We start from the raw sequence: 23,529 nt of genomic DNA on the forward strand, positions 1-23,529 counted from the left end.
GGGTTCGAACCCACTGCCTCCCAAATACTGGATATTGGTCACACTTAAGCGAATACAGCTATCAAGCTTGGCTGAATATTTAGTAATATGGTTGAAGATATGTATATTATAGAAAAGCTTACCACTTGTATTGATAGTTCTGACTGCAATGTTATGACCACGTCTTTAAAAATATTTGTTATCAGTGAATGATAACTATTGTTGAAGAAGGTCTCTTTTTCTTTAGGTCTTTTTTGAGCATGGTGGACAGCTTATTTTCTTTACACTGTTGATGATTTTGTCGATAAAATTTCTGTTGTAGCCATTGTTAGATGCAGTGGTGTTTATGGTGTTTATTTACTTTTTGTAATATTTTAGAAATGTGGGATATTATGAGCTCTGTAGATCATACTATAGAACACGTCTTTCTTATGTGTGCCTCGATGAAGGGTTTCATGTCTGATGTCTGAGACCACTTCCTGAAGATGTATTTTAAATATTTTGAGAGAAATTACACCTTTTCAATACCTTGTTTATTGTATTAAAAAGTTGGAATTTCTCTCAAAAGATTTTAAATCACTGTCAATACAGGCCTTTAAACACAAAATTTGTATCATTCCTGAAGATAACAGAAGTGAGACTGTTATTATTTCTAATGGTTTTGAGATCAAAAATATTAAGGATTTCTTGACTTTGGATTATATGATAAATTTTGTATGGGGATTTAAAGACTTAAGCTTGTCTAATAAAGTTTGGCCGTCAATGATACACTGATCATCTTGCCCAAAGAAAGATCTCATTTATATTGTACATGATGTTTGATTGTTCCAAATTATCGATATAGATCTCAGCTAAAATGTCTAAAGCCAATGAACTCATGGTGAGACTCCTTTGCTGATTAATGATGTCATTGAAAGAGAAATAATTGTTATTCAAAACAAACTTTACAATATGAAAAAATACTTCACTTTCTAATTTACTAAGATTATTATGTCTGTTTGAATGATTGTTGATTAAAATTATGGTTTCATTTATTAGAATATATATTACAAATGTCAAAAGAATGTGTGCTGTGGAGGAGTTGAAACAAGGGTTTTTGTAAGAAATATTGCACGATTTTATTGAATTCTATCTTAGGTAATTAATATATCGGCAGGTAACAGTCATAAAATGAGGTTACATGTAAGAAAATAAGCCATTATAAATATATCAAAGAAATATATCGATCAATTAAGTTTTGGTTTACCATGTCCTGTTCTTAATTATCATTGTTTCAAATAGTTAAATCATTTTAAATATATTCTAAAAAAATCAATGCTGAATTTGTAGATTTACTTGAAATTTATCTCTGTGTATTATTGTACGTACAAAACTCTTTATTTCTGAAAAAACTGAGAATGCTTTGGAAGAAATAGCTGCAGATCAAATTTCAGATGATAAAAATATGATTACAAATACTGCACTGACAGTAAATTAATAAGAAAATTTTGACAGTTGCTCAAAAGTATTAAAAATGAACACAATTACCTTGACTTGCATCAAATACGTTTTGTAAACTGTTTTAAATAAAACTATATGCAGAAATAAATTAAACATGTTCTTAAAGTTCATGACCATTTCACATAATTCTAATCACTAGCTTGTAACATATTAGGGATGAATTGTAACCATGTAAAGAAATAATTACAATGATGAAAATTATCAGCTAACAGAGATAAAAAAACACCCACTACTGAGCATGACAGTGAATAGTTAAACAAGATATTTAATATTGTGTATGTTTAGTTGTGTACTTACTTGTTTTCTTCTGTGATGTTTGGAAACAGTTGATGTTGCTCTACAAACACTTCCTCCTTAATGTCTGCAGAAGGCTATAAATAAGAAATTATAAAAGCAGTATAATGAGATGAAGTAACAAAATGTATAAAAAAACAGCTGGCAGAATACGCTTCATACTGATGCAATAAAATATCATGAATTTATCTTTAATGTACAAATATAAGAAATGGAAAGGAAAAGAAGCAAGTATTAAATTAAGGAAGTTTTAAATCAAGTCATAATTATACAGTGGAATGGACACAAGGAAAGGAACACACAATGATAGGATAGTAGCACAAGTAGCAACAGGAAAGGAGAAGCCTGAATGGATGAGGACAAACTACACATCCTTACACAATTCTCCTACCACAATGGCTAGCTAAATTGGTTGGCTCCCTCATTCATTCTTTCTAGACATGTAACTTTCTTTGTTCCTTTCCATTGCAAAGAAGATTCTAACTGTCAAGCGGACATGTAATGGTCCTCTCCTTGTTATTCAAATCAAAAATCAAAATCTCTTTATTTGCAAATGAGGTGTTTACCTCGGTGGCAAATGGTACACTAAAATACATTATTGTCAAGCACTAAATATTAAATTAACAAGAGAATAAAATTTTCCTATAATACAATATTATATCATTTATGCTAACAATTTTTTCTATTAAACACACAGCTCATCCTTAATAAATTTACATTGTTTACAAAATTCTACTTATAATATCTCCTGTACTACTTACAAATATAGTCATCTGATATACAGTATGTGGAATTACTTCAAATGATACTGTACAACTGGTATAAGATTAAAATTTACATTGCATTTATTTACTTTTTCTTTTCTTTACCCATTCTGGAACCTAAGTAGCATAACGACCTGCTGCGTTTTAACCAGAGCCCCTTTTACCACCACTTTTCAGAGTTCCTGAAGGGCCTTCACAGCTACCGTAGCGGTCCCAGGGCCCTCAAAGCACCACTGTACTTCACCTCTACAGGCAGTCCCCTACTTTGGCTGTCCAAACTCCTTAGACCAGGCGATGGAATTAATTTATTCACACACATTAATTATTTACAAAAACCTGTACTGGTCGAATGCCCTCTAACATTTCATTTATTTTCTCTGTTGCTGTTTATTCTCTTCTTGAATATCTGTACAGATTTTGGAAAAGGATCAAACACTACCCCTGGTAAACTGTTCCACTCCTTCACACCCTTCCCAATGAATGAAAATTTACCCCAATCGCTTCTGCTAAAATTCCTTCTAATTTTATATTTGTGGTCAGTCCTGCCGATATAATTATTTTCCAACTGAAGCCTCTCACGGATATCTCCCCATGCTGCTTCTCCTATATAGGCTCTATATAAACCTCTAAGTCTAGTTTTCTCCCTTCCCATCTCACGTCCCACCCTAGTTTCTGACACACTACTCTTTCTCCTGAAATCCCCTGTTACAAATCTTGCTGCTTTCCACTGCACACTATCTATTTCTTTTATTAGGTATTCTTGGTGAGGATCCCAAACACTGTTTGCATATTCCAATAATGGACGAACCATACTCAAGTAACTTTTTTATTTTAATTCTTTGTTGCATCCTTTAAGTAGCCTCATCATGACATGTAACGATCTGTATGCTTTCCCAACAATGTCATCCACATGACCCTTCCAGTGCAAATTACTTTCAAATCTTACACCTAAGTATTTGCACTTGCCATCTTTTGGGATAACTACCCCCTCCAAAGTATATTCGAATTCAGTTTTAAAACTCCTGTTTGTAAATGTTGTAACAGTTGATTTGCCTCCATTAACCTTCATGTTATTCTCTTTAACCCATTGTTGGATACTCCCAAGGTCCCTTTGTAATTTTGAACAATCCTCAATGGTATTTATTTCCCTATAAACAATTATGTCATCTGCATACAATCTTATTTTTGATGTTATATTGTTCCCTAAATCATTTACGTATATTAAGAAAAGTAACGGACCAATTATACTACCCTGTGCAATTCCCTTCCAAACTTTCTCTTCCTGCGATACGTTAATTCCTACTTTGACTTTCCGAACCCTTGAATTTAGAAATCTTTTTACCCAATGTGTAACCCTTACGTCCAATCCTATTCCCTCCAATTTCTTTAATAATATTCCATTTTCCACTCTATCAAAGGCTTTGTAAAGATCAATGGCTATGCAATCTAACTGGCCTCCTGAATCCAATTGATCTGATATGTCCTGCTGAAATCCCACCAGTTGTGCCTCACAAGAAAATTTCTTTCTAAATCCATACTGGCTCCTCATGAACCAATTTTTATCATCACATATCCCTCTGATGTACTTTGATATTAAACTCTCCAGTATTTTACAAACTTTACTGGTCAGACTGATTGGTCTGTAGTTCTCTGGTTTCCTTTTATCACCCTTTCCTTTATAAATTGGTATTATTATAGATTCCTTCCATTCCTTTGGTATTACACTATTATTTATGACATAGTTAAAGAGAAATCTTAAATAAGGCACTATGTACCACCCCATTGTCTTTATCACCTCCCCAGTAATTTGATCACTTCCTGCTGCTTTTCCTTGCTGAACCAGTTGGATTTCTCTGAAAACATCTTCATTTGTGAACAAGAAGCTTCTTGTTTCCCTCTGTGTCTGTCCCACTGTAACTTCTGTTTTGGTTTCCAACTCCTGACAGTCATCTACTGAATCTCTAAATTCCCTGCTAAAGAGGATTGCTTTCTCAGTATCTGTTAAATAGTGTTCATCCCCTTCTCCCACCATTGTAGGAATTTGGATTCCTTTTACTTTTTGATTCCTGATATATGAATACAGCTTTTTCCATTTCCCTTTGTGGTCATTACGCTCTTGAAGAATGCCATTCATATAATTCTCTTTTGCTTCCTTTTTCACTCTATTCTGTTCCCTCATTAGCTGTTTTCTACTTTCTCTACTCTCCCTACCTTCTTTGATTTTCCTGTTTACTACTCTATATTTTCTTTTTAATTTTCTTATTTGCCTAAACAGGGTCTGAGGTCATTTTACCCTTCTTAACAGGTACAAATCTCTTCTCTCCTTCCCAAACGATTCCTTTGAATTTAGCCCAAAGTGTATCCACATTACTCCCTTCACTTATCCAACAACTGAATTGTGATTTAAGGTAAGTCCCAAATTCATCAACTTTAGTTTTTCTGTACAATTTCTTGTCTTGTGTGACCCTCCTATTAAGCCTTTTTGGTACCAGTCCTACATCCATTATTACAGCCTTATGGTCACCTATTCCTTCAATTACCTCAGTTTTATCAACAATTTCCCATGGTTTAACCAAGAATACATCTAGTAAGTTATTCAGACCAGTCGGTTCTTGTACTACTTGTGTAAATCCTCCCTCCCAAATTAACTTATTTGCCAATTTCTGTTCATGGGCTTCACTTGCAGCTCCATTCCATTCAACCTCAGGCAAGTTTAGATCTCGCCCAATTATTGCCACATCATTATTGTTGTTTTTATGAGTATAATCTATTATTTTCTCAAATATTTCCATGTCTCTTTCCTCTCTTCCAGGCCTGTATGTTCCTATAATTCCCACCTCCTTCATATCATCACAAATTAATTTTATCCCTAATATTTCATCCCTATCATCGGTAAACCATTCATGTGAACAATAAGTTTCCTTCACCAGAATAAACACCCCCCCTCCCTTTTTATCTCCTCGGTCTCTACGATAGACTGTGTACCCTTCTGGAAATACTTGTCTATTACCCACCCCTTCTCTCAACCACGATTCCACTCCTATCACCACATCAGTCTCATAAGATTCCATCAATGTACCGAATTTTAATTCTTTATTTACAACACTCTGACACTTTACCAAGAGCAATCTCAGACCCCCTTCCTCCCTAAAAACTGACTGTTGCAATTGGGTAACTTGAAATTCCTTAATTTCCTGAGTTTCATTTACTAGTTGGCTGAGCCAGCTTGAAGTACAGCTGGCTCTTTCTACTAGTTCTCCTGGTCAGTATTATAACTCAAGGGAGTTGCCTTTTTTACAGTACATATCTTATGATTAATAAAATCTAGAACAATATCTGCTATCTTTCGTTTACCTGAATTGTTTAGATGAAGGCCATGCTTTGTGTAACAGTGTCCCTCGAAACTGCTGCTATCAATTACCTGTGTATTACGAAAATGTTTACAAATTTTAACCATATCTGTATTATCTTTGTCCACTTCAATGTTCACACATGAGTCTCTAATCAAATCATGCCTGTGGGGCACGTTCACTACAAAGATGTTAGTGTGAGTCAGCTTACCTGGTGTACATTTAAGTTCAGAAATAACATTCTTAGCGTCGTCGTGAGCTACGTCGTTCGTCCCGCCGATGATCACTACTGCATCACGACTTCCGAGATTTCTTGCCGCCTGCTCCGTGTTTTCCAATACCTTCTTCATTGGGGCCCCAGGATAGATGACTGCCGATGCTGCAATATCTTCATTGACCATTTTCTCCACAATTCCCCTCGCCTGGCTATCACCAAATATAAGAATGTTCGACACTTTCGCCGGTGCACTGTGTGGGATTTTAGGCCTAACTTTGCCGCTTCTCGTAACGGATTTTGCGCTATACGTTTGACTGCTTCCTATACGGATACCTTGCGTATCACTTACTTCCCTCAGGGCTGAAAATCTATTTTTGGTGTCAATTACAAAGTTGTCCTTATTAAACTGTACACTTTTCCTCCTAGAATCTGAAGCAACTTGACACCATGCGCTAGAATTCTCAGAGCCACCTGTGTTCTGAGTGTTTACTGGTACCGGTACTTTCGATTCCAGTAAATGTACCTTTTCCTTTAAAATCTCATTCTCTGCTTTTAATGCTTGTAAATCCTGTTGCAATAAAGAGAGAATTACAAGTACATTATCATTACCTCTATCCTCCAAGTAATGAGATGCCAGCGATTCGTTGACCGTTGTAGGCCTAGGTTTGCTACCGCTATTCAAATTGCTCTCGCCACAGCTAACACAAGTTCAAGTATCTTCATTTTTAGCAAAACCAGCACTACATATACACTCAAAATGGTACCAAATTAAACACTTTTCACACTGGATACCATTCTTCACTCGCTTCTTGTTTACACCACATTTATTCCCGATTATTTCACAAGAGAACCGGGTGCTATCTTCACTTATATCCTTTGCTGACGCCATCCTGAATTGCCTACCATTACTCCCAGGCAGTATTGCAATCATTTTTTCCAAAGACAATTTTTCCGTTGTGTTTCTTTTCAATGACAAATATTCCCATAGATTTGATTTCCCAATGTCAACAGCCACAGCCGTGTTGAAACACCGGATCCCCTGAGATCTCTGAAGTTAAGCAATATTGGGCGTGGTCAAGATTTGGATGGGTTGCCACATGCTGTTGGTGGGGTGTAAGGGAATGGAGGAGCGGATAGGAACAGGCCACCCTACCGCATGTGAACTCCGGCTCAGGCACACCTCTGCGGAGGTTCGGACCTGTCTTCAGGCAGAATACACCCTTACCTTACCTTATTTCCCAAGACACATTATCATACTACCACTTAATCCCACAGTATTCTTATCCTATCATACCTCTTTCCCAACAAGTTAACAGTGCTTAAATCATAACCACAGAAGTATCACTGAGTGTAATTGGCAGGCATCATCCCTCTCTGTACACCACATTAAAAGAATGCCAAAAGGAATAAAGTGATACTCAGACAGATCTTATGCAATTATCCGTTATACAGCCTATGAAATTTCAACCTCAAACGAAGTGGATTTAATTTCGGGGCAGGATAAAGATAGTTTTGCTGGAATAAAATATACCATACATTCTTGGACCAGAAGTCACTCTGGACCATAGACCGTATGTTGATTTCAGGATGGAAATTTAAAGAAAATACATTTGTATGCATGTATCACCAAAAATGAATGGTCCAGGTGAAGAACATGCTAAGTCACATTTTCCAGAAGAGCATTATTAAAATTCTGTAAAACAATGCTCTTCCCCTGTGCATGGATTTTTTAAAATCGCTCATATCTAGGAACTTAACAGGTTCATTTCCTTCATTGGGCAGAGAACTGAAACTACATTCTTAGAGCCACAATGTGGCAGTAATATCAGAAAAAAAAAAAATGACTTAGCATGTTCTTTTCATGGACCCTTCAAATGTATCAGGGAATGTTAAACTTGAAGCATGGACACAAAATTATACACTGTAAAATGAAACCAGAGGAACTCATTTTACTCCAAAATATATTCATTTTCACAGCCCACATTTTTTTTTACAATTGGTTTTAAATCGCACCGACACAAATAGGTCTTATGGTGACGATGGGACAGTAAATGGCTAAGAGTGGAAGGGAAGTGGTCATGGCCTTAATTAAGGTACAGTCTTCAGTCATCTTCAGGACTGCCGACAGTGGGGTTCAAACCCACTATCTCCCAAATACTGGATACTGGGCGCACTTAAGCGACTGCAGCTATCGAGCTTGGTGCCCACATTTTTACTCCCTTAGACTTAACAGACAACTGTCATCTTTCTGCCACAGAAAAATCAACGTTTTCCTAAATGGTGGTCCAGAGTGTCTTTCTGCTGCCTTATTACCTTGTTGTTTTGTGTATTCCATCACTTCTAATTGAAATGCTCACAATACAAAAAGCTTTTAAAAGGTGGCAATCTATAACTTTTCAAAACACTGATAGTGCTGTTTCCATCTGATTAGATTATTTATGAAGTACAATTTTGTGTGTGTGATATTCTTTATGCATTTGTGCCCATACATTACAATTTAAAATTTCAATGTTATGTTTTCTAATAATCATAAATCGTACCTTCCTCTTTATTTATTATATTTTTAAACCATAAGATGCTCTTTTGTACCCAGGAAATACAGCACAAATTTTCCCTGCATTTTATGGTCTGAATGTCTATGGATATATGTCACTGACATCTAGAAATACAATTGTTATTATACCACTGTTTTGGGTAAGTACCTAGCATTAAATTGCAGTAGGGAAAGTGGCCAGCAAAGAGGGTGGGAGAGAACAGAGTGCTTGTTGTCTTAACTGTGTTTCAGGGTAGAGATGAAAACAGTGCTATCCTTTGTATTGTTTTGAAAAGTTACAGATTGCTTTCCAAGTTTAGATTCACAAAATTAACTGGCCATCCTTCCCACGACTTCCCACCATTATTATAAGAGTGTGATACACTTCTAATGAAAGTTTACTTTCATGAACCAAGGAGGTATCATCAATCTAAATTTTACTAACAAATACAATTCATTGTTTGCTCAGATTCACTGAACTTAGATGCGGTATTTGATTCAGTGAAATTTTCCCCTAAACAATTCTCCCTTAGTTGAATTTTTGCCCATTGAAAATATTCCCATTAAACATTTTCCCAATACCTTTCCTCTTCCCAATACCTTTCCTCCACTATTTTTTCTTACAATGTATTTATTTTTGCAGCAGGTTGATTCTAATGATGTCAGATTAATTATTAACCAGCTTACTAAAACAAAAACTGGAAGAAATATAATGGGGAAATCTACATAGGGTTTAATTTTGAAGTCATACAGAGCAAATTATATCAAAAATGATATTTTGACACCACAAATGTGATTTCTAAAAACTTACTTACCTAATTTATAATCTATTACTGATATATCATACTATCAGAGTTTAATAATAATAATAATAATAATAATAATAATAATAATAATAACAAATACAAATGGTATTAGGCTAATCAGTTTGTGTCAAAGCTATCACCTGAAACTAATGTCAACCTTCTTTAGAAAACTCCCCAGAAAAGCTAAAACATGGATATCTCCAAACCCCATGTTAGGAGAATTTCAGTTAGATCATGTGGTTGTTTCAAAAAAAAAGTACAAAAGATATTATGAATGTGAAAGTAGTAAGGAATGGTGAATTTGATTCTGACCATTATCTCCCTAAAATTAAAGCCAAATTCCTACCTAATAAAGAACAAAGAAAGCCACAGAGGTTAATAAAATATATTGTAGACAGACTTACTATAACAAAAGAATCAATTAAAAACTACCAAGACGAAATTAAAGTGGCTAAACAAGGCAACTGGCAAGAAATATCCAAAGCAATTAATTATGCAGCACAGAAAACATTTGGGCCAATAAAAAATAAAAGTTAAATATGGTAGAATGAAATATGTGAAGAAGCTTTAGCAGAGAGGGCTAAAACATGGAAAAAATGGAAATGCTCAAAGAAAATTGAAGATTTTGATCAGTTTAAACAACAAAGGAAGGAAACAGCAAGGATAATCAGAAGTACTAAACGAGCCTTTCAAAAGGAGAAACTTATAGAAATGGACAAAAACTTTATAAAAAATAACACCCGTGACTTTTATCAGACTTTTAAGAATGAATTAAAGGGGTACCAAACTACAAATGTTAGTTTCAAGGATGAAAATGGCAGAATTGGACTAAGCAATACTGAAAATTGTGAGATATTAGCAAAATATTTTGATCAACTTTTGAACTGTCCTGAACCAAGTCATAAATTAGAATTTCAAGATATTGATGAAAATTTGGAAGAAGATATACCACCAACTATAAAAGAAATTGAAGAAGTAATTAAAACCCTCAAAAACAACAAAGCTAGCGGAGAAGATTCTATTACAGCGGAACTTTTGTAGTGGTCCTTGCCAAATATAGCAAATGAGCTACAATTACTCTTTGAAGAAATCTGGAAAACTGAAAAAATTCCTGAGGAATGGAAAGTAGCCTTAATACATCCACTCCAAAAAAAAGGTAATAAACAGGACGTTAATAACTACAGAGGAATATCTTTATTAGCAGTGGCATATAAAATATTTTCCAAGATTTTATTAAACAGAGTAGAAACAACACTAGACAATCATTTAGGTGAATATCAAGGTGGTTTCAGGAAAGGAAGATCATGCTCAGAACAAATATTTAATCTTAAGTCAATAATTCGCCACAGGTTACTTAATTCAAAGGACATTGTAGTCATGTTTGTAGATTGCAAAAAGGCTTTTGATTCTGTTGACAGAGAAACTATATATAAAATAATTTGAGAATTTGGCATAAAGTCTAAACTGGCAAATCTAATCCGTGAAACACTTACAGACACAGTCTCTAAAGTGAAATTTCTGGGAGAGATATCACAGCCTTTCAAAATAAAAACTGGTGTACGACAAGGCGACGGACTATCCCCAATTCTTTTTAATTGTGTCCTAGAGAAAATAGTGAGAATTTGGAACGAAAAACTTATTGAACTCAACATTTCACCGATAAGGGTAGGAAGAGGAAACAAAAGGATCGAAATAAATTGTCTTGCATTTGCAGATGACTTTGCAATACTTTCTGAAAATGTGACATCTGCTATAACCTAAGTAAATGTCTTGGAAAGAATCGCTAGCAGAACTGGCTTAAGAATTTCTGCAGAAAAAACAAAATTTTTTACAAATATTTGGGATGCACCAAAATTTCAGAAAACAGATATTGGCCAAATAGAGAGGGTAAAAATATTCAAATATCTAGGGGAAATAATCCAAGAAAATGGTTTAGAAAAATCTGCTGTAGAGGAGAAGGTACATAAAATGGAGAGAGCTTATGGTGTGACCAAAGATATCTACAATAAAAGATGCCTATCCAAAAATGCAAAAATAAGGCATTACAACACAGTAGTGAAGCCAGAATGCCTATATGCAAGCGAATGTCTGGCATTAAACTATAATTTAGATAAACTAGAAATACTAGAAAGGCGAATCATGAGGAAAATATTAGGCCCACAAAACACAGCAGAAGGTTGGAAATTACGAAGTAATGCTGAAATATATCAAAAAATAGAAAATATATCAGATGTAATGAGGAAAAGGAGACTTATGTTTTTTGGACATTTATATCGAATGCAAGATAGTAGATTAACCAGTAAGATTTTCAGATATTTGTGGGGTAAGAAATCAACGACAAGCTGGGTCAATGAATTAAGAAAGGATTTAGAAAAAAACAATATAACAACAGAAGAAATAAATAATAGAGAAGGCTTTCGGGAAAAAGTATAGAAAATAGAAGGATTCCAAGGTAGAAAAGTAAAAAAGAATGGTTCAAAGTGGTCTGAAGACAGAAAGAAGAAGCATAGTGAACAGATGAAAGCGTACTGGAAGAAAAGGAAAGAACAAAGAAGAAGGAATTGAAATTGGCACGTGGTCCTCTGGTGGCCCATTCGAAAGAAGAAGAAAAATAATAATATTTATTCCTCCTCAAATAACAGAGGTTGCCAAACCGACAAATATATTGTACAATATAAATTTAGTATCTAATCTAATTACAATACAGAATTAAAAAATTCTATATACTGTAATGTACAGAAAACAATAGTTACTAGCAAAGAAGCAGCAGATAAATTACTTTAATTGATTTAATTAAGTGTGTGGCGTGTACAGGTGATGACTCAAGATCGATATCAAGGCTTCCAATGTATGTAAGCCACAGCTCACAATGGTCTCATTTGGCACACGAAAGTGCCATAAGTAGGTGACCAGTGACGCCATCACCCAACATGAGCTGTCATCAAGTTTGTACTTATTAAGGTAATATGGAATGGTTTGTGAATATATCCTCTTTTTTCTCCATCAACTTCAAAAGGCCGTTATGCATGTACTTCAAATCTGAGTGTCAGGTCAAGAATGAAACCTTTTTTGCTCCTGGGTTCGAAGGCGATCTGGCGATTGGCCTTGTCCCACCATCAACTGCGAGGCCATTGACCTCTCCATGTATTGGATACCCTTTTCCATATAGCGCATTGGCAAAGGAAGACCGGATGTGGTGGTATCTGGTGTTCCGTAGGCATTAGCCAAATGGGAAAGATCGAACTTTGTGGGCCAACATTTAAATCTCATCGCATCATCTGCAGTGATTATCATCTTTGGATCTGCCTGGTATAACCTGCACATGAGCTATATTCACTGTCATTTTGAGAGCATCATTCCACTCGGTGCTTGTGAGTCCGTCCTGTTTACTTATCCACCAGTTGGATGGAATAAACTCTTAGCCTTTGCCTTTCTGGTTTAATATGCACAACTTTTTATATTCTTGGTCTATGAAAGATCTCCAGAGTTTCATGATGGCCAACAGGCCATCAAGTGTCTGCAATTTAGCAGCATTTTCAGTGAGACATTCAATGTTAAGGGTAGATGCAAAATGAGCAGTTTCAACTTTGAGGTTTCTCGTTGCTTCACTGTCCTTATTGCCAGTTTTGTGGAGGATGTGACAGCTACTGATCTGTTGTAGAGTTGCTTGCCACCTTACCCAAAAAGGACCCAGACCTTTAACCGCTTTGGCAGAATAGATTACTGCATCTGGTGTGTCAGCTTGAAGTGACAAGATCTCCTTGAGAGTACTCTTAATCATATTGTCGGCATCATGTAAAAACCGTCGAGGAATTTTTTCCCGTGGGGCAGAAAGGAACTGATATATCAATGTGGGACACAAGGAAGAATTTATCATGTTAAAATTTTATCAGGATGTAGCCAAGAAGAAGTTGCCAGGGCATTTAGTTTCTCTTGCAGTGATGTGATAGATTGGTTAGGATCAAATACAATAGCATCAGCAAAGTTAACTCTCAAGTATTTAATGCACTCAGATCCAGAAATGCACCGTATAGATGTTCCATTTGATATGCAGAGGTTCCCACTGTGATTTTTTCCTTTATTAATGTTGACAGCTATTGATTTGTTTGCAGTGATTTTGAAGCCTAATTCCTGAAATCTCTGAACTGCTAAGTTTCTGATTTCGAGAGTTGATTGCTTGTTTCTTCCAATTATTACAGTGTCATCAGCAAAGCCCAAAATTGTCAGAGGAGTTAACCCATCAAACATAGTGTATCCATATTCATTAGATTATAATGGAAGACAAAATAGTATAAAATGTTGTATCAAATATGTCAAAATATAAAGCATATATAAACATGCATGCTATTAATATAACCTTTATTAGCACAAAGAAGGCACTTTTTTCATGCAGTGGAGAACAATGAAAGGAGTTAGGTGATGTTCTAAAATTCCCATTGATCATCTCACAAAGTTCCATTGCAATTGATATCTTTGATACAGAATATTACATTTAAAATTGCAGCAAAAAGTTACTAGTTTCAAGTACTTATATATCATATTACAGCAGGATTTTTACTATTATAATCAAGTTTACTGTAATCATCGATCATTCTACCAGGTCTAATTACAACCAATCAGGTCCAACCTAAAACAGTTTCTTGTCAGATAAATCTCTGCAGGATTTATAGCAAGGATGGTGAAGTCTGCTAACACATGTACTTAAACCAATTTGTACAGGAAATTTTACAAAGTACATAGTGAAGACAATTACATCAATTCATGACATCAAAACTTCAAGCAACAAGATATACAGAATTCACACTACTGTCATAAAAGTAAGACAACATATCACTCCCTGAAATAAGCAATCCCTGCAATATACAGCTAGTGCCAGTGATACCAGTTACCACATGATATGCAGGGGACTTTGGAAATATACTGACAGCCACATGACACCTTGTGCAGGATCTTGAAACCAATTGAAACAAAAATCAAAATTAGGTTATAAGAGATACATATTTTCCCTAGGACATTCAATTGTATCCATTGAAATGAAGGGTACCGGTACCGAATGATATCTGTCTGGCCTCACTGCTTCCATTATTAGACAATGGCTTATCAAATTATGTACATTACCTTGAATTTGTTTTCCTGTGTTGGCCCTGGCACTGTTAACTCTGATTTGATTTCTTGCTCCATGGGTATCACTTCTGATACAAATTCCAAATTTTCCTGCAGAAAAGTACATATATTAGGCATGCTCTATGCAGAAGTCTACCAAAATAGTCAACAACAAATCAGCATGATAATTCATTACATGCCACTATCTAAGTTAATTTCTTAATTTCACAAATGTTTAGGTAAAATTTCTACACATAGAGGATCCCTAAAATCAAAGGTTGCAGTTAAGGAGAAAAAAAGCAACCTATTTGAATGATCAGGGATACTTTCTATAGTGGAGATATTATGTCAAACAAAAAAAACATTTAAATATCACTGACATCAGAAACAATGCACAGAAATACTGATAATTATTCTATTCATCCTAAACAAAATCACTTTTATGAATTCAGACGACTAATAATTAATTTATACTAGCAAGAGCAGCTCAACATGAAATATGTCTCTTCCATCTAACATTTTGTAGTTAAGTCCTCATCTATAAAACTGTTTGGATTCTCAACAGATCTACAATCAACTGTCATAGAGGGCCTCGGTGTCACCAAGCAGGCACATTAAAGAAATACAGAATAAGTCAGTGTCCCATTAATTTCCTTTCCTGCCCAGGCAGTGCAATAATACATCAGTCTGCAAAGACTACTGAAAGGTACTTTCATACTGTTTGTTTCACAACACACCAACACAGACATGTCTGATGGTAATGGTGGGATTAGAAAGAGCTGGAACAGACACGATGTCACCATAGCCTTAATTAAGGTATTGAAATGGGAAATAACAGAAAACCAAATTCAAGACTGCAGACAAGACGGGTTCAAACCCACTATCTCCTGAATTAAATCTGACAGCTATGTGACCCGAAACACATAACCAACCACTTGATCCCTACGAAATCTACACAAAAGCCTTAACAGTAAAACACAATGACCCAAGTATAATGTGGTGATGGTGATATCCAAAATTAACAACAAACAAATGCTGCTGCTAATATCTGTCACCAAAATAATGAACTCCATCCCCTCCCACCGCCTTTCAATACCGTAGCACACCCTATTCTCCCTCTACCTTCTAATACTGCAGTCTTAAGATATTTGATGCCCTATGTTCCCTCCCCACCTTACTATTCCCCTTCTACACACTGAGCTCTATGAGATTCCCACATTTTAGTGTAAGATGAAATGCCAACAGTTGGCTTCTCCAACTGATCCACGTGTCCTCAGACTTCAAACCTGAAGGGGACAAGAGCTAATGATACTGGTAATACTTTTGCCATACAGGGGGATGATCCAGTGGGAGAGCCAGTTCCTCCCAAACTCGATCATTAACCTGACCAAGACAGCTCCTCCAGGAGAGCCTGTTAGGTTAGGTTATGTTGTGTTGTCATTGCCTTAATGAAGACAGATGCTGATGATGTACCAATCAAAAATGCTGATTCAGCAAAACTGAAGTCACTTTCCATTGTCCAGAACCATGCTAGCACATACTACTGATATCAAAGCAATATAAGCGCATTAATACCTGTTCCCTCACCAATGATTGTTGTTGTTATTATTATTATCATTACTATTATTATTATTATTATTATTATTATTATTATTATATTCATTTACGGTCATTTGAGACCATGTTGAACAACAATCACACGTTAAAAGGAAGCCTTCTTTCCAGCCCAAAGTCTTTGGATTCTCTCTCTGACAGCTGTCTTCTTTCCTCTGTCCATCCCCTATTGACATTCTGTTCACCACTGAAGCCTCTGAAGATGTTGATCATTGATCTATACTTCTTTTCAGGTTACAATGTCTTCGCGATGTAATCCAGACTGCTCAAGATACTTCCTTACCTCCCTGAACCAGTTGTTGGAAACTTTAGGCCAGCTGCTAAGTGCTGTGCCGCAACATTGTCAAACACCACAACAACAACCATAACAGCCAGCCCAAAGTATGAACTAGCAGTTACACTACTGCCACAGTTCATAAGAAATAAGTGGAAGTCCAATCAGACACAATACACTCCACACAAACAACAAGAAAGAAAGAAAAACTTACCTTAACAAGTGGAGAAGCGTCACAATAAGCCGTGGATAATTAAATTAACCACTGTACTGGACATCAGAAACACGAAAGAAGCGAAAGAAAGAACACCTCTACTTTAAGAAAAATAAAAATTTTAATTCATAAAACCAAAGATAAATCAATAACATAGTCCTCGTAACAAAGTAAACCTTAAATAAACAATCAATCTTTAAAAAGGGGGAAATCAGATATCAACTAATTGTGAGCCGCTCACTTAAAAGTTACAAATAAAATGAACAAATGCTACTTTTCTGATAACATGACGATCGTAGAGGAATAGCAGATTAGCTTACCTTGGTCACTTAGAAATAACACAATTCAACCTTTTCAAGTTACTTCGGTGTAACCCGGTGAGTTTTCCCAAAAGTCCGACGCCAAATACATACGTTAACGTAAAATTAAATCCTAACTGTCCCAAGGACAGAATTAGCAACCCCGAGAAAGAGGGAAAATGAATTAAATAACTTAAAAGAGTTGAACCAAACTAACTGAAATACAACGGAAGTAAGGGCCATATTCATAAAGGCACAAATCAACCCCAAGTAAACACAGGAAACGACCATAGAATAATTAACACCAGTCCACTGGTGTAGTCAGGACAACATAAACAAACTAGGAATGCCACATACGACAAATTCACATAATACAAACTCAGGTCGTTACCAAAAGGCACAAGCCGCTAAACCAAAATTAATAAAGGGAAAATACAACCACCAAGATAAATTAAAAGCTCAAATGTAACTTCGGACTTCTTGGTAAAAACACACATAGGCCTAAAACCAACACTTCCTTATTCCTTTGAAACTGAAGGTAGGATACATTTAACTTCTTACCAAATTAATGATGATAATAATAATATAATTATAAATTGATTTTACCAAGGTAGAAATAATTTTCTAAAGTTCAGTACATTTAGTATGAAACAAACACAATATAACAATTGAAACCCGAGAATGTTGATAGGTAAAACCAACTAAAGAAAATGCTGAGAAACCCTGAAGTCGAAACTTGAGAGAATTAGGTTGCACCGATATCCGTAATGATTTGATTTCCAAAGTCAACAGTCCAGATTTTGAAGGTCACTTCCAAAGTAAATGGTAATGAACTTACATTTTCCAGCAGGCTGATGGGGACGCGTTAGCTCCCGGATACAATACTCACGACGTTAGTTATCAAAAGGATGCAAATAAAATCCAAATTAGGAGGACGATTACAGAAGATGTAAGGGTGAGAATGCCCCCTTTTCAATGGGAATTTAACCTACATCCATGGTTTGGGCTAAAATCCAGCCCCAGAGAAGACACCAAGCACGCCTTCGTTGCATCATCATCAAGCGACCCAACGTTAATGGCGGGCGACAATAGACTTACCCTCTGCCAACAAGCAACGCGAAGTACGGCGGGGAGGAAAGTCAGCGAGCCACGGAAGAAACTCGCCCAACACCTGGCCCAACACCAGACTAAAAGATAACGATGGAATATAACTCCAGAGTCGGGGAAGATCCAATTTCAGTTAGGGACATAAGTCGCACCGGAAATAAAATTAAAATCAAGTTGGAATAAAATTCCAAAGTGAAACTAATTTCAATGGCAGTCTGGCCAAGCCAAAAAGGTGGTGGAGAGGGACGTAAAAAAACTTGTCCCCACTGGGACAGCATCCCCCGGGAAAACACAAGATAATCTCCTTCCACACACAGTGATCAAGAAACAAACTAAATTTCAAAATAATAAGTCCATAAAGGAAATTAATCACTGCACTCAAGACCATCATGAACACCCAGATTCAATTCATTTTCAATTACTAATATCAATCACAACACTCAAGTGCAGTTCAATGTCCAGTGTACATCACATCCACCGCAGAAACTCATGACCAAAACCGTGCAATAGAATTGTTATACATTGAACTTCCTATCCGTTCACTGAGGCAACTCCACATCACATTTACACTTGTTTACAACAACGAGAAGGTAATTATCTTAGTATAATTTGAATCAAGTCAGTGGTTATCAGATAATTTTCACCTTTCATTAGTTACGGAAGTTCATTTACAACCAGAGATACACTTCTCTCATCAGTAAATGCAACATCATAGAGTACACTTAATTCCAAAATTAGCCTTTACAATTTGGTTACTGTATGACACGTTAAGGGTTATTTTAGCTTACAAAATTTTTGAAACTAGATCCACAATGCATCTTCAACAGTTCTTTCCTCAAATGCTTTCTATCTTTAAATACACTCGGCAGTACATTAAAATCAAATATGAGCTCAGGTATTATTTATCGGGTTTCAAGTAGCAAGAAATGCAGCCTCTTGTTTCATCTCCAAAATCAAAATTGTCATAACAGCAATATCAGGACGCAAAGACCACGAAGGAAAGCAAAGGGAAAAATAGTCAAAATTGGTGAATGCATTAAATGGATAACTAAGATCCAATTACCAGATTTAAATTTAAAATTTCAAACTACAATCGACTGAGCCAGAGCCAAAGCATACCACATAAGAGCATAGGTTTGCCTACGGAGTAGTACAAGAGTAAACTGCACAAACATAAGTAACTCTCCAAATTCCACCAAAACAGAATGAACGACACTTAAATAAGTGCACACGTCCTAGTTTTAGAAAATAGAAATTTCTACACCAATTTCAATCAGCAGTGCAATAATCAATTTCCGATTCACCACACGGCGGAAGTCCGTTACCAGTTAACATCACCACAATATCAAAAATCCACAACGCCAAGTTAAATAACAGTATACCACAGAACCCTAAATTTGGCAACACACAAAGTTAAAGCATACATCACATGTACTTACCAAACCAGGTCCGGACACATCACAGTGAATATAACATAACCCCCCATATATCCAGAGATACACTTTCCTAACCATGACACATTACAGTTGCCGACATTCCAAAGGTACACTTAATTCCAAACCATAAGAACATAACCATCCTCATACTACGGCTCGGTGAGCAAGGAATGCATGTTCAAATTTCCCAAAACTTTATCAGAGACATCAAGTAAATTTTGCAACAATTACTGGTTCAACATTCCCAATCACAACACATTACGTGATTGAACAAGAGAACTGAGAGGAAACAGTACTTCAATTCAACATATATCACACACCTACTGCAAGTTTAGGAAAATGAAAATATCCTAGGGTTAGAGGTAAAAATCTTCGAGACAAGATAACGTTGGCAGTACGGAAGGAGACTTCAGATTCTATGAGATGGTGAGGTGCGCTAAATGTTTGTCATCAACAACTGAACTAGCAACAACAATACCAAGCTAAGAATAATATTCGGATGGAAAATAATAAACACATAATGGTTCCTTCGTTAACACCATAGGAACAACGGAATAGAAAATGGATGAAAGAAATTCAGGAGGGAAATCCAATCCGAAGCCACATAACCTCCAACTTCATTGAATTCACAACAACATGCTTTCACACAGGACACCTGATTAAATAAGAAAAGGCGATAAAATCCACCTCAAACCAAGTGACCATCAGGAAATTAGAGCGATGACCTATGCAACATAATCTACCGGTTGCCTTTTACAAGGCCTCGGTGATAACCGGACTAGAAATATATGACATCCGCAGATTCACACCGCCGCATTACCGCTAAGCAGGTACCTTTCCATACAACCAGGAAACAAGGTAAAATAAAATATAAATGGCAGAAAAGATGGCAGGACATTGGAAAAATGCTCACAGATAATGAAGAATAAAGGAACACAACAGATAGACCCCTTAATCTAACAGTTGGGCGACTTCGGTACTGCCTAAAGACCACTAACGAGTCCCATACTAAGTTAATGACTCCACAGAACGATAAGATGACCAAACAACCTTGTCAAAAGACAAATAAGATCCACTGAAGACCATAAAATGTCATAGCCTGACAGGTGAACATTAACTGAGCATTACAAGAGGTAGCAACAGAACACAAGATAGCGTCAGATCAATAGGTAATGCAGTGAGACCAAAAGCAAAGAAACCAGGACACACAAAACCAACAAGTTACATAACACAAGTTAAAATCATTCCATCAGAGCAATAGACCCACATCGAAGGGTATTTCCTAATCTACGAAGACATAAGGTACAATTAAAAGACCACAACTCGTCCAAACCTGACATGTCTAAATAAACCAACTACACAACACAGAAACCATAAAATAACCATGACTAGCTCCAACATGCATGCGCCAGCCCCAATAGGGAAAAAGGACACTTACAACCCTCAACAACATGCTGCGAAACTATCATGCCCACCCCTAAATATAAACCCCAAACAACAAATACTTGGTACCAATATCATCATCCAACACCGATATGCACCCAATCCTATTAGGTTAAGAGGCTTTTCCATCCTCAGGCTACAGACCACACTTGTTCAACAGCAACGCAATACAGTAGAAATGGTAGGGAGGCCGATGGAATTCACAACTCAAAATGGAATGCAATTAAATACAAATAGGTTAGAAATGTTCATGACATAGGAATTCCATGAACACAATGACCACGGCAGAGTACCACACAAACTACACAAGAAAACCACTAGTCACCTAAGAACATCCACACATGAACCAGAACTAACGCAAGAGGTTTAACAGGCAGAATTTCACAGATGCAACAGGTTAGGTTTCAAAAGCACGACAGGAAATACATGAGCTGGAAACTCGAGGAAGACCACACATCAGGCGACTACACCATAACCAGGAAACAGGTTAAATTAATTAGAGGGCACAGGATCCATCAGAAAATAGAAAACTACCAGCAACCAATAACCAGCACGGATGAACTAGTAAAGACCTGAATAGGTCCAGACACAGGGTCAACAAGGCATCCACACTGTTACCGCCTGACAGAATTCAACAACAACGAATGCCTACCCAGTAATCCCACACAAACAGAATCCTTGGTGAAATAACTCAGGTGACCGCTCACCAACTCACTAGCCCACACCAACAGCAAGACAGGGTAAGAATAGTACATATTCACGCCATAGGCGAACACCAGTCTCACAATCAGCATAGGTCAGCAATTGCCCAGCAGGGACACGAATACAACACCAATGACACCCCCAGATTACCAGAGTAAAACATACAGGAGAAATAATTCCAAACACCAAGTTAAGATATCACCACCAGTAAGCATGACCGAACCCCAAATTACCACCGAAGGATACACAATTTAAACCATTTCAGAAATAATTATAACTCAAAAGCTACTAATACTGTCAGCTCACATCAAAACTGTAACCCAGTTAAATAGTTTTCAACAGTTAGATTTCAATAAACTTTAAAAGAAGCAAAGGGCGCATGAGAACGATATCAGTTAGGCCAAGGGCAAGTACCAGCTGCACATATAGATCTACAACCCAGGTAAAAAGCTCACAGGTTAACCATACACAATCGTAGCCTATGCTTTCCCCATAACACACAATATTAAGGATGAGATGGGTGAATGACTCAAACTTCTTCCCAGCAATTCGCCAACTAAAAAGTCAGTACGAAAACAGAGTGATATAAAGACAAGCTCTTTCTTGCAGAATACTGATGGTTGCTGCAGTATCTTTTTTTTGCTAGGGGCTTTACGTCGCACCGACACAGATAGGTCTTATGGCGACGATGGGATAGGAAAGGCCTAGGAGTTGGAAGGAAGCGGCCGTGGCCTTAATTAAGGTACAGCCCCAGCATTTGCCTGGTGTGAAAATGGGAAACCACGGAAAACCATCTTCAGGGCTGCCGATAGTGGGATTCGAACCTACTATCTCCCGGATGCAAGCTCACAGCCGCGCGCCTCTACGCACACGGCCAACTCGCCCGGTGCTGCAGTATCTATGCTACATCGTAATTCAATTTCACAACACATATTACCATCCTGGAAAAATACAATTAAAATGATCCACTCCTTTCAATTTAATACTCCCTAAAGGACATTCAATCTCCTCCTTTTTTTTTTTTTTTTTTTTACAAACAGACATCCTTCAGTATTGGAAATGCCAATTTCCATTCCATACTCACCACACCTCCCTTCCAGATACAAGATATTATACTGGAGACCTCCAGCACCATCTGCCATTACAATATAGGCAGGAATCCTTACTATATTTCCACTCACTTCAATAACTCCCTCCTATTTAATATTCCCAGGAAATGAGCCACATAAACCCTTAGTCTAAACCCAGTAACTTTTGTGGGCCAAGAACTCATTTTATCATCCATACTCACTGTAGCAATTTGCCTTTGATTGCCTGTAATAATCTACCCTACCAACCAACACTTTTCTTGGTACCAGTACTCTATCATAGGCACTCTAGATCTACAAGAGATGAAAATGACTTTCAAATTCCTCTCATGGAATTTTACAATTAGTTTATACATACTAAAAATCTGGCCCGATAGCCCCTCTGTGGTCTGAAAAACTGCACTGGCTTTTACCTAATTGACTCTCCATCACATTCTCAATTATTAGATAGTATTTTTGATAGTCCACTTACAGCGTTTGAAGGTTCTTCTGTATCTGAAGACCATGCTGGCTCACATTTGACAAACACTGGTTCCTCCATAATTTTTAGCTTAAATAACCTGCAAAATACAAGCACTACAGCTCTTGAAATAGGCTAAGTTCAATACACATAAAATTTGGGAATCATTTTAGTTCAATGTCTTGGATATTGGCAATCCCAATATCACCCCCAGATATATGTCATTGTGCCAAAAGTGGAACAAAATGAAGGAAGAGGAATGGTGTAAGGAGAAAGGAAGGGGCAGAAGTGCCATAACACAGCAGGAACTGGATAAATGGAAAGTAGGATGATGATGATGATGATG

General features: G+C 36.7%; 1 protein-coding gene across 1 annotated transcript in view; it reads right to left on the minus strand.

Moving 5' to 3' along the window:
- LOC136874409 (uncharacterized) overlaps positions 1–23,529 on the minus strand; it is a 90,254-nt gene that overhangs the window by 63,410 nt on the left and 3,315 nt on the right. Inside the window, exons 2-4 of the mRNA XM_067148042.2 lie at positions 23,196–23,283; positions 14,562–14,657; positions 1,777–1,850 (exon numbers count right to left, since the gene is read on the minus strand). Of these exons, the coding sequence (XP_067004143.2) occupies positions 1,777–1,850; positions 14,562–14,657; positions 23,196–23,264 (239 nt within the window). The 5' untranslated portion in view covers positions 23,265–23,283. The remainder of the gene's footprint in view (positions 1–1,776; positions 1,851–14,561; positions 14,658–23,195; positions 23,284–23,529) is intronic.

The sequence above is a fragment of the Anabrus simplex genome, chromosome 5 (genome assembly GCF_040414725.1).
Source record: "Anabrus simplex isolate iqAnaSimp1 chromosome 5, ASM4041472v1, whole genome shotgun sequence".
NCBI lineage: Eukaryota > Metazoa > Arthropoda > Insecta > Orthoptera > Tettigoniidae > Anabrus > Anabrus simplex.